The sequence below is a fragment of the Plectropomus leopardus genome, chromosome 1 (assembly GCF_026936395.1).
Source record: "Plectropomus leopardus strain MGB_pleo_1.0 chromosome 1, ASM2693639v1, whole genome shotgun sequence".
Lineage (NCBI taxonomy): Eukaryota > Metazoa > Chordata > Actinopteri > Perciformes > Serranidae > Plectropomus > Plectropomus leopardus.
In genome coordinates, this window is record NC_142176.1 from 19,873,540 (window position 1) to 19,888,573 (window position 15,034).

General features: G+C 39.3%; 1 protein-coding gene across 10 annotated transcripts in view; it reads left to right on the top strand.

The window, feature by feature from the left end:
- The window catches only part of sox6 (SRY-box transcription factor 6), a 158,598-nt gene extending 143,944 nt beyond the window's left edge, over positions 1 to 14,654 (top strand). For 8 of the 10 annotated variants that reach the window (XM_088077263.1, XM_042483805.2, XM_042484034.2 and 5 more), the window contains 3 exons: positions 6,503 to 6,736; positions 8,429 to 8,645; positions 9,406 to 14,654. In XM_088077263.1, coding sequence (XP_087933389.1) covers positions 6,503 to 6,736; positions 8,429 to 8,645; positions 9,406 to 9,712 — 758 coding nt within the window. In that variant the 3' untranslated portion in view covers positions 9,713 to 14,654. The remainder of the gene's footprint in view (positions 1 to 6,502; positions 6,737 to 8,428; positions 8,646 to 9,405) is intronic. The other 2 variants (XM_042484184.2, XM_042484248.2) reach the window with 1 other exon arrangement.
- Positions 14,655 to 15,034: the final 380 nt, after the last annotated feature.

A 15,034-nucleotide genomic window follows, 5' to 3' on the forward strand; every position in this document is an offset into this window, starting at 1 on the left:
TATGTTACACTTACGTACTAAAGTTGTTTAAATGGCTTTTAAAAAATATTAAATATAGTCCTATTTTCCCATAGAAACAATGGTTATAAGTCACCAATACATCTAAAAATGTTAACTTTTCAACCGATCTTCGCCAATTTCTAATTCAGATATCTAGATGTCTTTTGACCTTCAAATTGCCAAATCAATGCTTAAGCCTCTTTCCCAGTGCACAAAAAATACGTAACATCTGGCTTTTGTATTATTGTTTAAAATTAGTATTTATTCCCGGGACAAAGGACTTGCTTTCATTACGAGTATTTACTGGCTCTGATCAGCAGTGATGGAAATACAACACACAGGTGGTTGGCTAATTTTAGCCCTTCTCCTGAGACGTTACAATGACACACAGCCACAAATTAATGGCCCTCTCTGTCCTAAGAAGCACTCAAACATCAATCAAAATTTAGGTGACACCGAGTTTTAAAGAACAATTGAATAAGTAACACAAAAAAGAAGAAATTTTCACTGGCCTCCAGGCTGCCTTCTACTGTTTACTGTTTACGTTTTCCAGTGCGTCTGTGACGTCAAATGTGACAAACCATGAAGGGAAGAAAAAAATAGAAAGGCATACTGGTCTACTACAGAGTCGTGTACCCAGCTCTGGTCTACTGGCAAAAAGAACATTAATCTATCACCTATTTTTAGAATGTTTCCCACGTTAATAAAAAAAAAAAAAAAAATTAAAAATGTATATGCACTCATTTTGGTGCAAAAGAGAACTACTGTATAATTTTGGAATTCATTTTTTATTGTTATTTACAATCACACATACTTTTGGAACTCATAACTTAAGTCACAAATGTTCAACCTTTTTGTGCCAATCAGGAAGAAAATTAGTTTAAAATCTTCTCGTTATTTCTAAACACTTTTCGTCAGTAGTTCAGAACATGCTGCCTATACTTTGGTGGTTCCTGAAAAGGAAAATTACTGGGTGTACCTCCCAACCCATACATAGGGTGTGAAAGCCGCTCGGTGTGTAGCAGCTCTCCCTCCAGAACAGAGTAGCCACATTGAGCAGACCCAGTGTACAGCCGACTTCTGTCATCACAGCAGTTCACAGAAAGCTTTAGGTTGCTTAAGCTAATATTTGCAAAGCATGCAGCAACCAAAGTCCTAACGACTTGGGGGAAAAAAAGCGGCAAAGGAATGGAAATAGATAGGATTTCCTTCATTTTACAAAGCCACGAGCCACACACATGAACCCACCGCAAATTCATTAGGTCTTTTTAAGCTCTGAAGAAAACATTACTAAAATACCACAAAGGCCTCAGCCCAGCCAGGCCCTTTGTTCATTCACATATGTCAGTATGGAGTTGCTGTGTAGCTGAGGTTTTGTGTTTGTCTAAACCGCCCCCATCACTGAGGGTCCGCTGAGAACAAAGAGGTTGTTGAGAGATGTGCGGAGGCAGGAAACAGAATTAATCTAAACGCCCAGTGTGATAATATCAACTGAAGAGTGAGAAAAGACGGGGCTTTAACCAAGCAGTGTCTCTAACAATGTCCCTGCAGAATCGGATGAGAAGAACAGTTGTGTTGCATTGTTGTTACATTACTGTGTTTCTTGACATCGGTAGCTCGGAGCGGTTTTATATGAGTTGATTGTTTGAAGAGGTTTTTGTTGTTGTTTTTCTTCCACTGTGAGGCCGTGGGAATCAGGCTCTTAGTTTTATTGCTGAGGAGTTTTTTCCTAGAAGAAAGCTTAGATGAGGAGGCTCAGACATAATGATTTATCAAGTGACAGCAACAATAGCTGAATAGGTCAAGATAGTCAATAAGAAAGTTGTGATTTTTAGGTTGGCAAACTCAAATTTACCCTCGGTAGGACACATTTCAGCGTGCCTGCTTGCGTGTGTCTGTGTGTGTGTGTGTGCGTGTGTGTGCATTTCCTTTTGCATGTGCAAAGCTGGGATGTTGTGAAAGATTAGACTCCACTTTTAGGCTAAAATGCATTTGAGAGGGGATAGAGTAGACAAAAGTTAAAGCCGTAGTGTGCATGTTGAAACAGGTCAGCCGTTTGTTCCCAAGTTCACATGTGCACACACTAACACAACACACACACACAAGCACACAAACACATACGAGTGCTCCAGAAAACTCAAATCTTGCCTAAAAAAAGAGAAAAAAAGGGGATTAACATGTTATAATGGGGCTTATATCACTTGTAATTTGTAATGGTTTAATTAGCATGCTATGAGCTCAGGCTAGAACAGGGGGCACTGAGCGCTGTCTCCTGTCTGTCCATACACATTAATCTCGCTTGATCCTGCTCCGAGGGAGAGGCTCTATTGTCAGTAGTAAATGCCTTCAGTCAGAGGTGTTAGATTTGATCCCAACAGGGAGGGCTTGGCAGGTTTGCGTGATTGTTGCCTGCTCACTGAGGCTCATCCTCTTGAGCGGATTCCTGGGTGACATTATGTGTCTGCCCGCAGAACAAAGATGAGTAAGGAGGAGAGAAGCGGGGGGGTGGGGGGGGGACTGAGGCAGTGCTACCCTCTGGCTTGGTACATGGTCGAGTCTGAGCCTGCAGCTCACAGGTGTGATAGGCGTTTAGGCCTTACTACATTCTCACTATTTCTCTTCGTTTTCCTGCTTCATCCTTTTCCGCTCTCCCTTTACCATTTTTTTTAAAGCTCCCCCACCACCACCCATTCACTCCCACTCTCTCAGACAGACAGACACACACACACACACACACACACACACACAATCATTCTTTCTCACTGTAATTCATGCTGCTCATCTGCAGTGTTTCCAGGAGAGACAAATTAAAAGGGGATTCTCATATCGCTCTGTCACACTTGAGCTGCGGGCCTCATGAATCACAATAAATTCTATTAAGCAGCACTCCCTCTGTTTCGCTACCCTCCCCAGCTACCACCCAGGGGGGCTGCCCCTGTCACTGCTAAACATCTGTGTTTATTTACACAATCACACACCTAACTAACTGATGCCTAAATGTCCTGCACCTCCCAGAGAAAAAAAATGTTAATGCTCATTTGCAAAATGTCAGAGCAGTGTCATGATTTTCAATGAAAAGACTGAAACAATGTTGCAGTAAATTGCATGTTGCTGTTTCTAGGGATTTGCTGCGACTGGCTGCTAATGTGCAGGATGCCTCTGATTAAGTCATATAAATTACGGAGGCTGAATAAGGCCAAATTTATCTACCAATGAAGCCTTAAATTACAGACAGCCATTCTCCCTTCTCTGTAGTGTAATGTTGGTACTGTAATCAGAGATTACAGTAAAGACTTTAGTATAATTGCAGGTCAAAGGTCAAACTGTTTTTAGGTCTGAGTCAACTTGATCCCTTCATCACTTTGCACTTTACAAATCCAAGACCACACCACCTGCCCCAGTGCGGGTGAAGATGATGTAACACTGCTGTTGTTCATTTCAACAGCTCTCCGCAGCATCAGAGAGGCACTTTTCTACGTGCCATCATGTGAGCAAAAAACCATGCCTCATCTGGTTTCCCTCCAATGAACCAAGTCACGTGGCTGGTTTCCTGGCTAACTATGGATGTGGCACTAGCTGATGGCAGGCGCTTGTTTTGTCCCCCCTCCCCATAAGAAGCTCACCTCTGCCCGTATGCATGCACACCAGTATATAAATTGCTGAATCAGTGTCAGTGATAGAGTAATGGCACGGGAGGCATCGTAAATTACAGCAAGCGATCCCGGGGTGCAGACACTGGCTGTCGTGTCTGAGTGAGCGCTGCGCTCCTGAGCTAATGAATACCTTCATCTGGCCCCGGCAGTCAGCAGATTGCCCCGCGTTGATGGATACTGTCAGCCCTCCGCCACACCACATTTCATTGCACAATAAACATGGTTGTCAAAACCAAACAAAGTGAAATCAATTCATCCTGTACAGTGAGTGCATGCTAAATGAAATTAACGTACTGTGTGGGGCTCGGTGGCAGCAAAGGTAGTGTATTATTTCTGAATTCATGATGGCTTTAAGGCCTCGAGCCTTCGAGGAGGCAAGAGCAAACAGACAGGACAAGAGATGGTACTCAGAGTTGGAAAAGGTGTTAATGGAACACCTCTTAAACATTCAGAATTGGTAATTTTGTGTAAGCTCTATGGGTGCAAGTAAGTATATTTCTATAAATGTATTAATCTGCTGTGTAGGCCATGTGTTATTAAAGTGAGAGACTAAGCAAAGGCAGGGGTTTTGCAGATTCGGCTTTCTCTATAGGCATCCTGAAAGAGATAATCAAATGAAATGAAAAAGAAAAAAAAAATTCGAGTCAAAAAATGTAATTCACTATTGTGTGGAGAAAGAGTTCAATTTAATATTTTTAAATGAATGACAACATTATGACAGTCTTTTTGAAATTGTTTTTAAATAATAATAAATTAAGGAAGGCTAATAAATGCCATAGATTTTAACCACTATTTTAGAGATATTTATATTAACATATTGCTGGACAAAGAATTTCAATCAGCCCAATATTTAACTCAAATAAAACAACCTTAAAAAAGACAAACCTTAATTAGATATAGACTTTGTGACCATAAACTTGCTATTGAAACTAGTCACCATAAGAGAGATTGGCCAGAAAGAATGAAGAGAATTTGTGTACAGTGTGTAACAGGAGAAGTTTAGACACAAGTTATTTTTTTCTTATACTGTTCAAAATACAAAGAAATAAAGACACACTTTTTTTCCTCAAATTCAACAGAAATTCCCAGACTTTCTCGCTCTTGCCAAAGTCTAATTAAAATCCCTCTACGAGAACACAGCATGCTTTTTCAATCCATAATGTTGTGCCAATAAAGCCAATTAAATTTAAACTGTAACTGAGCATCACCTGGTTTCTTTAACCCCCCCAGAATAAGTATATCTATAGTTTTTTCATGGACCCTTTAACCTCTTTTTTTGCAGCATATATTTGCAGAAGGCAGAAACTTATAAACATTGAATAAATTATTATCTATCTTAACTTCCACCAGCAAGAACAATACGACAATAAGAGCTGAATATTTTGGTCAGCAACTAGTGCAGAGTGACAGTGTGAAAACACATTTTTCACTGGCTTCCCAGATGAAGGCAAGCCTCAGCGGATCATAAATGTGGCTGTTTGACTGTTAAACATGAGCTGGTGAAAATCAATTTGGAGGGCCTTTGTACTGAGAGAAGCAGGTTTCCTAGTGGGCAGCAGGACCTCAAACATTGTCTGTGAGCAGAAACCAAAACCAAATTCCACCACACCTCCATCTCTATTCTAGTGGAGGTGGCTGTGTGCTCCTTCAGTACAGAGTCTGTGTGTTTGCATGTGCTTTTCACTACTTGTCTCCCATAATACTTTTGAAAAAAAGACACGCTTTTCTAAAGTAAAGACACTCAAACTCTTGAGGCTGAAAATGGCGCAGCAGCATCTTTAGTGATTAGAGCAAAGCGAGGTTTCTGCAGATTTGGAATTAATGCCTCTGCACAAACCCTCCATTACTCATTAGGAGTTTGATTTTGTTTATCAACTGAAATAATAATAGAAATCAAACCCCAGGTAACGTGTGCCAAGGCTGCTAGTGGAATGGTCTAATGAGAGGGCTTCACATGTGGATGATGAAATATGCATGAGTCATCCCAAGCTTTCTTTTCCAGATTTGAGATCATTAAAGATGTATCGTAGCATATGGAAGGCTTTTTTTGTCTTATTTTTCAAGCCTTGTTTATCAACATGTTTTTGTTTGTTTAAATATTCATACTGCTTTTATTTAATTCTTTCACATCTTACATATAAAAGGAAGCAAATGCGCATGCAAACAGAAATCATTATCAGCCTGATGTACAGTTTAATACTGAGAGAAACTCTCTTATGCTGATTGTGAATGCCCTGATTGAGAAACGGCACTTTGCAGAAGCGGCACAGTCTCTCATCGCAAATGTGGAGAGAAAAAGAGTGAGAAAGAAGGAGGAAGGAAAAAAGAGTGAAGCAGGAAGGAGAGGAGGTGGAATGAGGAATGGCGTGCTTGAATTTATTTGTGCATATATGTGTTAAAATGTACTTTTTTTAGAGACTGCCTCAAGCCCCATATTTGTTATTTATGTTGGCATTCTTGCACTTTTTATGGACACCATGAATGTCAAATTGAAATGTACGGGGAAAATAAATGTTAACACTTGCAGACAAAATATTTAACTGCCATTGAAGTCTCTGTCTTTTGGTTTTGGATAGACCTGAGTATGAGTTAAAGAGCGTCATTCCTCCTTAAACTGACATTGTCTTCACTTTTATAGCACATAAAATATAATCCTGTCATGTCAGGTATTCCACTCAATAGGAAGTCTACCCCCCTGAGAGAGCTTGTAGCCCAGCGCTCAACTGAAACAATGTTCATGATGATGATAGCAGCGATGACAGTAGATGAAGGAGAGTTTGAACATGGCTGGTCATTTAATCAATGTCACGCCCTGCTCTCTCTTCTTGTTTCTGCTCTGGCTATTCCAGGGTCCAAGGATGTAAATGGCTCTGCAGATAAACCTCAACCCTATTATTGTTGGCCAACAGGAGGCGCTGGATCCACCGAAGCCCGAGTCTTCAGGGAAGCCCGAGGAAGGAACAACAACGAGCCTCACATTAAAAGGCCAATGAATGCATTCATGGTGTGGGCTAAGGATGAGCGGCGCAAGATCCTCCAGGCTTTCCCTGACATGCACAACTCCAATATAAGCAAGATTTTAGGTAAGAACTTTTAAATCAGTCGCCTGTAAGGTGCAGAAAAATGATCTTTTCAACTCTTCAGTGCTTTTGTATTAATTATTATCTTTCGTATCTGCACTTTTGTAATTGGAAAATGAAATTACCGACAATACGCTGTCATGTATCCAACAGCTATCTTTATTATCCATTTAGCATCTTCCATTCATTCCTCTGCACCTTTCACCCTCTTGCTTAGCAGAAGCACTTCACTCTGTCTGTTAACAACAGTGATAAACTTGCAGTGTTTACAGCTAATAGTTAAAAACAGAAGTTCTTTCATGACACACTAGAGCTGGAGAACATTAATCAATCTGACTTTCTGTAACACCTTCCAGACTTAAGTGTTTTGTGCATTTTGATAAGGGTTAATTGCTTTAAGTATAGCAGATTTGACAGAGCAGCTAGCATCTGAAGGAGGAGGAGAGTGTGTTATCTCATAAGCCACTGTGCATCAGGTCACCATAGCATACAGACGGATTTATAGCCCATCACTACCATAAGTGTTTGTCATGAAAAATGACAGAGGCTAAATGGGTCTTGTCCCCTCAGCATTGGAGTCCATACATCAGAGCTGTTAAAAGTGCTGTCATCCAGTACCGAGTGGGACACTTCACAGAGCTGCAGTATTAACTACACGAGCTTGTTGTTTCTTTCTGTTTGACATCGGAGCGTGTCTCTCGCATGAGATAATGTGCATGTGCAGAGCTATCAAATGGTTGCTGCGGAGCAGCAGATAAATTATGATTTGCTAGAAAACTTCTACTTTTATTTAGTACAGTTCGATGTTAAAGTAAGTAGGGGAGTCCCAGTTATGTTTTTTCTGCCCCCCAATTCAAGTCATTGAATATTGAGATTCTGCCAATATGGAGTCCCAATCCAATACTTCTATTTTTCTACTTAATGAAGTGGCACAGCACATACTCCAAAACAGTTAAAATCAATCCAATTTATAATCTATCCATGACAGTTTAATAGCTATGCACTGTTCCTTAATGTTTTTGTTTGTTTGTTTTCATGTACAATACAAGTATAAAATATCAAACTTGTTGCTGTCTTGAGGGAATTTCCCATCCCTTTAAGAGAGTATTCTCCCGTGTTTATCACTTTGGTGCACCCATCACCTCAGTTAGGCCTACCTGAATGAGCGGTATTCCACTGAGTGTTTATTTTTGTAGTCTGTATATCTTTTTCGCAGATTAGGCTACATTAAGAAATTATTCTTATTGGCTTTTTGCTCGCAGGGCTTTTGTTGCACTTGCAGTGGCATGGTGAGTGTGGATGTTGTGAGCGCACGCTTGCTGTCTGTCTCTTCTTAGAGCAAGGCTACACTCTGTGTGGTTGTCCATGAAAGCTTTGTGAATAAAACATCTGTAGGACAGCTGACATAAAACAAAGGAACAAATCAGGCACTATACAGCTCAATATAGCCAATCCCAATCAGTTTAAAAATGCTTTGATCGGTCCCAATATTGTTTAATTAGGATCTGATCGGGAAATCCCTTAAAGTAAGTTTTGACAAAATGTCGTAAAATGTGTCTCTGACTCTATATGGTTGCAAAAGTAATCATTTTAAGATAATTAGATTACTCTTAAAACACTGTCAGTAATTAGAAATTACTCTTTTTCCCCCACTTGTGTTCAAATACTGAAATTTGAGTCTTTTTTGCTGTACAGGTTCTCGGTGGAAGTCAATGTCTAACCAGGACAAGCAGCCATACTATGAAGAGCAGGCCCGTCTGAGCAAGCTCCACCTAGAGAAGTATCCAAACTACAAGTACAAGCCGCGGCCCAAGAGGACCTGTATTATCGATGGCAAAAAACTCCGCATTGGAGAGTACAAGCAGATGATGCGCTCACGGCGACAAGAGATGAGGCAGTTCTTCACTGTGGGGTAGGTGCACATTCACAATTCCCCACAAAAGTACAACAGACACACAATCTGGTAAAACAACTGGACAGTAGCTTTTTGCCTCCTTAGAGATTCTTATCATAAAATGTAAGCAGCATGTCCAAAAGTGAATATTGAGTTAACCTCTACTGTATTGGTTTTAGGATGAGAACCTGACATGCACATTAAAATAAAGTGTTTTTTCAATGGCTGTGATTTAACAATTTTAGACAATAGCAGTCTGCTATTGGAGCATGAAGTGCAGACATTATTACAGGATATATGCTTTAAGTATAGACTTACAGAAGCCTGGAGGGCAGCAGTCTGAAGCTTAACACTTTAATTTACTGTGTGTGGTTAGCAGGAGAACCCTTCTCCAGGTGTTCCCATGTCAGTCATAAGCTTTAGCGGCTGGAGTATCAATCATCCAGCACAGCAGCAGACAAGAGCGGCGCTAACCACGTATTGGTTTTATGTCACCAATAAACTGGGTAGTGTTTCTGAACAGCTCAAGACGGGAGCTGTCAGGAGAACCTCTCTTTTCCCAAATCATTTTCACAGAGCTGCTGGCTTACTGCGGACTGCTGTGGGAAAGCCCTGATCCAACCATCTTAGTTTAAGTGCTACAAAAACAAAAATGTATACTATTTTGAGACTATCCTTAGCAGCACTCTCAGCATTTTTTCCATCTATTCTTTTATCGTTTTTGAAGGCTGAATTTGTATCAAAAATAAGTTTTTTTTTCTTTTTCTCCTCCATCCAGACAGCCACCACAGATCCCCATCACCACCAGCGCCAGTATGGTCTACCCTGGGGCCATCACCATGGCGACCACCACACCCTCACCTCAGATGACATCAGAGTGCTCGAGTGCCTCAGCGAGTCCTGAGCCGTCCATTCCTGTCATCCAGAGCACCTACAACATGAAGCTAGAGCCCAATACCATGGCGAACAACAGTGAGCCGGTCAACGGCGAGGATGAGATGGACATGTATGAGGATTTTGAGGATGAGCCCAAATCAGACTATAGTAGTGAAAATGACACACAAGAGCCAGTCAGCGCCAACTAAGACCTCTTGAATTGAAGAGGGGAATACAGACACAACACTCACACAGGAGGATGCCCCCGAGGGCTGGTCTGATCTGAGGGAGCGAAAGAGCAAAAGAAAACAAAACGACACCACAAAGGTTAAAAAATGTAAAAAATAATAATAATAACGATGTATCATTTAGGAGCCAGCATGCAGATGTGGCTTCATCAGAATCAAAAGCTATTTGGTCTTAAGTGTTTCTTCAAGTGTGTGAAGCAGTTTGGTTGTGGTAATTTAGATTTTTTTTCTATCTCATTGTTTATTTTGTCATTGTGATCATGGACATTTACACAATTAGGTCATTGCCTAGAACAAAAGACGGAACTTGAAATTGAACATTTGATATAATTCTTACAGTCATTTACCTTGTTTTTCCTCTTCAATTAGATGATTTTGATATACTGCATAACTGTTCAAGATGGGGATAATATTCTCACTCAGGTATAGTGTGCCAGCCAACAGCTTGTGAATGTTTTTAATCAATAATTAATTATTACCAGTACAAAATATCTCAAAATTCATATGGAGTGATTCCAACTTATTACAGAGGGAAATTACAGATTATAATTATAATTATAATTATTATTATTATTATTATTATTATTATTAGTTGTGTTTTTGTTGCTATTGTTATTTCACAAACTGCATAATTAAGTGCAGAAGTGCCAAACATTTCAAGTTGTTTCTTAAGTCCTTTGAGAGAGGCTTCGTGAGTCTTGGACAATCTCTTGATCTCTTAATACAGCTTCATTATCCAGTCTTTCTTTAATTTACCCTAACAGAATAAACAAATGAAACTCAGGAACTTGGAGGCAGAAGGCTCTGCAGGAGGTTACAGTGCGTGACGTCTTTGGGTGGTAGCTTGAGATGCTAGCTGTTCTCCAAGGGAGCCCAATGCAGTGATCATCAATGAAAGCGGCCAGCCCTTTCATTTCCTCATCCCAGTCCACACAGAGCACTGTGGCGTCCTTAACTCATTTCCAGCTCTGCAACCCAGTCTGAATCACCAAGTTCTTAATCAGAGTGATTGTAATCAGGCCAGAATGCTAAAGGGCCAAAGGCCTCAAATCTGAGGGATTGGAACAGCAGCGAAAGGCAGCTTTGGGGGCATTACAATCTCAAATTGATGTTGTACAATGTGGAGCTACAGTGCGTTCTGTTAAACGCTTTAGCCCCATTTGGACGGCAAGTTTAAAGTCTTAGAACTTCTTGTTTTTCCAATCTTAATTCTTTTCAGACATTGTAAATCTTAAATTGACACTAAGAAGTCTTAAAGCAGAGCACAGCCACCGGGTTGATGCAATGAGTTGATTACTGCCGTAGTCTTAAGAGGAGTGACAGTTTATATTTATAAACTGAAGCTAAATTCAAATGTTTGTTTCTTAAATTATCTCATCAGAGGTAACTTAAAACACTGTTTTTTTTGCATTAGTGCACTTATACAAAGCTTATTCTGTCACCCTTGAGCCTTATGTTCCTATAAAATAATCTTATCAGCTATCAGCTATTTTTGCATTTAAAACAGCAATGACTCAGAAACAAGGGGCACAAGGTCTCTGTCCTAATTTCAGCTAAAAAGCTGACAAGTGGTGACCTTCTGGAGACTGCAGCTAGATAAAGCACGGCCTTGATGTGGAGACTCAGATCCTCTTTACAGGGCAGAAGGTCTATGTGGCTCCCCTCCCTGCCATGCCCTGCTCTGACCCCTGCCCGTGGCAACCTCAGCACCCAGGGGGCGCCATCTGGCTCAGAGAAGGAGAAAACACCAGGGAGGGACGGGAAACAATAAAAATGGGGTGTGTGTCCCTCATTGTGCTCTCCATCAAAGTGCTGGTGGTAAGGCCTCAACAGGGCTCCCACCCCGGCCCAATCACCAGGCACTGGCGAGCAGATGGAACAAGTACATCAAGCTGTGGGGGATTATTAAAATGACTGACGACTGGGTATCATCTGAAATACAGCATTATTAATGCATGAGTCCAGCTATTCCCCTCCCTTGCCCTTGAACCTGTCCATTTCAGAAAGAGCACAGAGCTTTTTGAAGGATCTGAATGGCTGGTCACTGGCTTTAACTGGTCAAGATCCCCACTGCTGGTCACTGCATTTTCCTCCTAGCTCTAATTGCTACAGATGGCTCTATATATCTCTTACACACTCGTATCTTCTGTGCTCGAATATCAGTGCTGGCTTCTACTTTTTGGAAGCTTTTATATTACGTCTTGTTTTTTAACCACCCTTGTTTTTTTTTGTTTCCATCACATCTTTTCTACATTGTTCTCATGTTGAGGTACAAATTATTTCAAGGATGCTTTTCGACAAAACAAACCCCAAGTGGATTTCCCTCCAAGTCAACCCGTTTGGTATTTTTAAGCTGTTTGCTCCTGTTTGCTGGTGGTTAGATTGATTTGTATGTGATTGTAAATATTTTCATGACCACGCCACACTGCTTTAGTTGGCTGGTAGTTAAAAAGGACTCTTCACGGAACTGAAACTTGACTGTGCTTATATAGCAAAGAAAAAAAGACAAAAAAAAGAGGAAAAAAAAAGAACTCACGAGGAGATGTTTCAGAAGTGTTATAAGCACTGGATATAAATTGTATTTTTATCAATTCTGATTAATGTGAAGCTGTTTGAGGAAAAAAAAAACACCATGAATGAACAAAATTCCCCAGTTGGACTCAAGTGGGTTTGCTCTCACAGTTGCCAGATTTGAGTCATTTTTTGTCTACTTATTTTGTTTATTTATGCAAAGACTCATGTGATGAATGAATACTTTGTTTAAGCTTCAGGGCTGCCTAGGGGAGGGACTCAGCACAAGAAAGTGAGCAGAAAATATAACAGCAGGCTTGGTTAGCCATTTAACACCAGACTTCAGATTTCAGCGCATTGTATATTATATTTGAAACTGTAGAGTATCAACATATTGTATTTATTATTATTAGCCACTGCTGGCTCTAAAACTGTCAGTAAAACAACAACATGGACAATCAGAGAAATGGGAAGAAAAAAAATTGATGAATTGGAGCTAAAAATGGTTTTCAGTGAATTCACCATCTCATTTAGATTTTATTGTAAATATAACATAGGAAATATATTTTTGTTCATTAGTGAAGTATAAGTTATGTATTTGGCTGTTCTATTTTATTTTTTATGTTTTATTTTTGTACGTGGTTTCATGTTTTTAAAACCTGACAAGTCACTGTACCTCATGTAGATGCTGAAGTTTTTTTCTGCTTATTGGAAGAGAGCAGTTTTGGACCTGAGATGGAGAGAAGCACCTCACTTTGCTTACGTTTTTATAATCTTCCCCGGATGAACCAATCAAAATAAAAGCTATTAGATGGATTAACATAAAGGGTTCATTACAAATAAGGTACTCATTTAAACAACAAGCACTTGATGTAACAGAATTATTCCGTAATTTGTTTCCAATCATGATACAATCTAAATGGTATGCTGTCTATCTTCACTTGTGTTTTGTTTATTGCAGCACTCATGGCAAATTTCTTATGAGGAGCTGATGAAAAAATCTGTATGCATTTGGCCTGCATTTACATTACCACGATAAACAAAGGTGTTTCTTTTTCATGAATGATTGTCTCAAACACAACTGACACAAGTTTTTAGATGTATTTTGTTTTCAAAAGGTGGGAGTGTGCAAATATTTATTTGTTTTTAAGGCACAGACATTGTGCGTTCTTCTTAGTTAATTCTCTCCTTGTCATCTTTTTGTATGTTGCAGATTTTTTAATGTTCACGACTATCCAGCCATCTGCAAATGTAGCCCTCACAATTCTCTTAATCCACTTGCAAATGGTTTGAACGAACAACTGAAGACAAAAGCTTGTATGCTGTTTCAACATTACTTACTGTAATTTGATTTTTTTTTCTGTCTGAACTTTGTGATGTATATGGTGGGAATGTTCTCTGTGTTAATTTAATCAGCACAATTCACTGACATGCTGGACTGACATGCTAGCTGCTGTTCAGAAGTGTAAAATTTGTTGTTCAGGGCAACATTTATAGTTGTCTTTGGTACTTTGCTTTTTAGAGTTGTCTCTCAAGCAACACTGTGTGTGGCTCTTCTATCACTGGAGCCGTTGTTTTGAAATTGCTGGCAGCCTGATACAATTTTCTGCGTAGATTTTTTTTTCTCCTGGCAGGTACCTAGGCCCATGGCAAGTATTGTTTGGGTGTTATTAGAGAAAATGAAATACATAGTGTCTGTTGCTGCTTTAAAAAAAAAAGTTTATGTCTGAATATGTAAATAGTTTATCATAATATCTTGTACAGTCCAATGTAAAGTTTTTAATTCAACTTAAAAAAATGTTGCCATCACATTTGTGTTCACATTCTTCTTTATACAGTACAAAAGATCCATTATTTGCTAGGGGTATTATTGCTAAAAAGAAAAAAAATGAAAATGTTTTTTTTTGTTTTGTTTTTTTTATGTTTGTTTTGTTTTGCTTGGCTTCAAAGTGTACACCAGCAAGTCTTTGGTTTCCATGTGCAGTATTGACGTGAGGTAAACTTAAGGTGAATAATTTTACAGTGGTGTGTGTGGAGAGCAGTCTCCTCGGCTTTGGTAGTATTAATACACTATATCGAGTAAAAACAAACCAATGAGTGACACATTTGGGTGCACCTAGGCGCCGCAAAAATGTGTATACTGTATATGATTAAATTATCCCCACAGGATCAATTCAGGCATATTCTAATGTAACACCATTTTCTGTATGTCTCAGTCCATTGTAATAATGCAACAGTGGGATGAATAACTGCCTGTTTAAGCTCATTTACCTCAAGAATTTCCTCCTTTTCTGTAAAAGAGACAAAAATTGTGTTACAGAAAACTTCTCCCATCACTCCATCTTTTGTACTGCTGTTGACACTTACAAATTAAAGAGACATTTTGTTTTAAGTTTTGAGTAATTATTTTCATTGTGGAGACATTCGTCATGTTATTCACTCTTGTTTAGGCATGACAAAACAGAGCAGTTAGAAAAGTATAAATCAAACAGCACTGGATTTTTTTTAGTCCATTTAGAGATGTTTACTCATTCCGTACTATACTGCGTCTTTACTTTGCCAACTTAGTGTTAATAAATTACTATCAGTACTATACATTATTAAAAACTTAATAATGGCACTTTTTTATTAACACATTACAGCAGGTTATTCCACAAATATTTAAAGGTCAGTTATATCTAGAAGTAAAAACATCAATAATTGTCTATAAGCAAATAAACAGTCAAATTAACTTTTAAATGTTTTTTCATATATTAGTGTTTATTTAGAAAA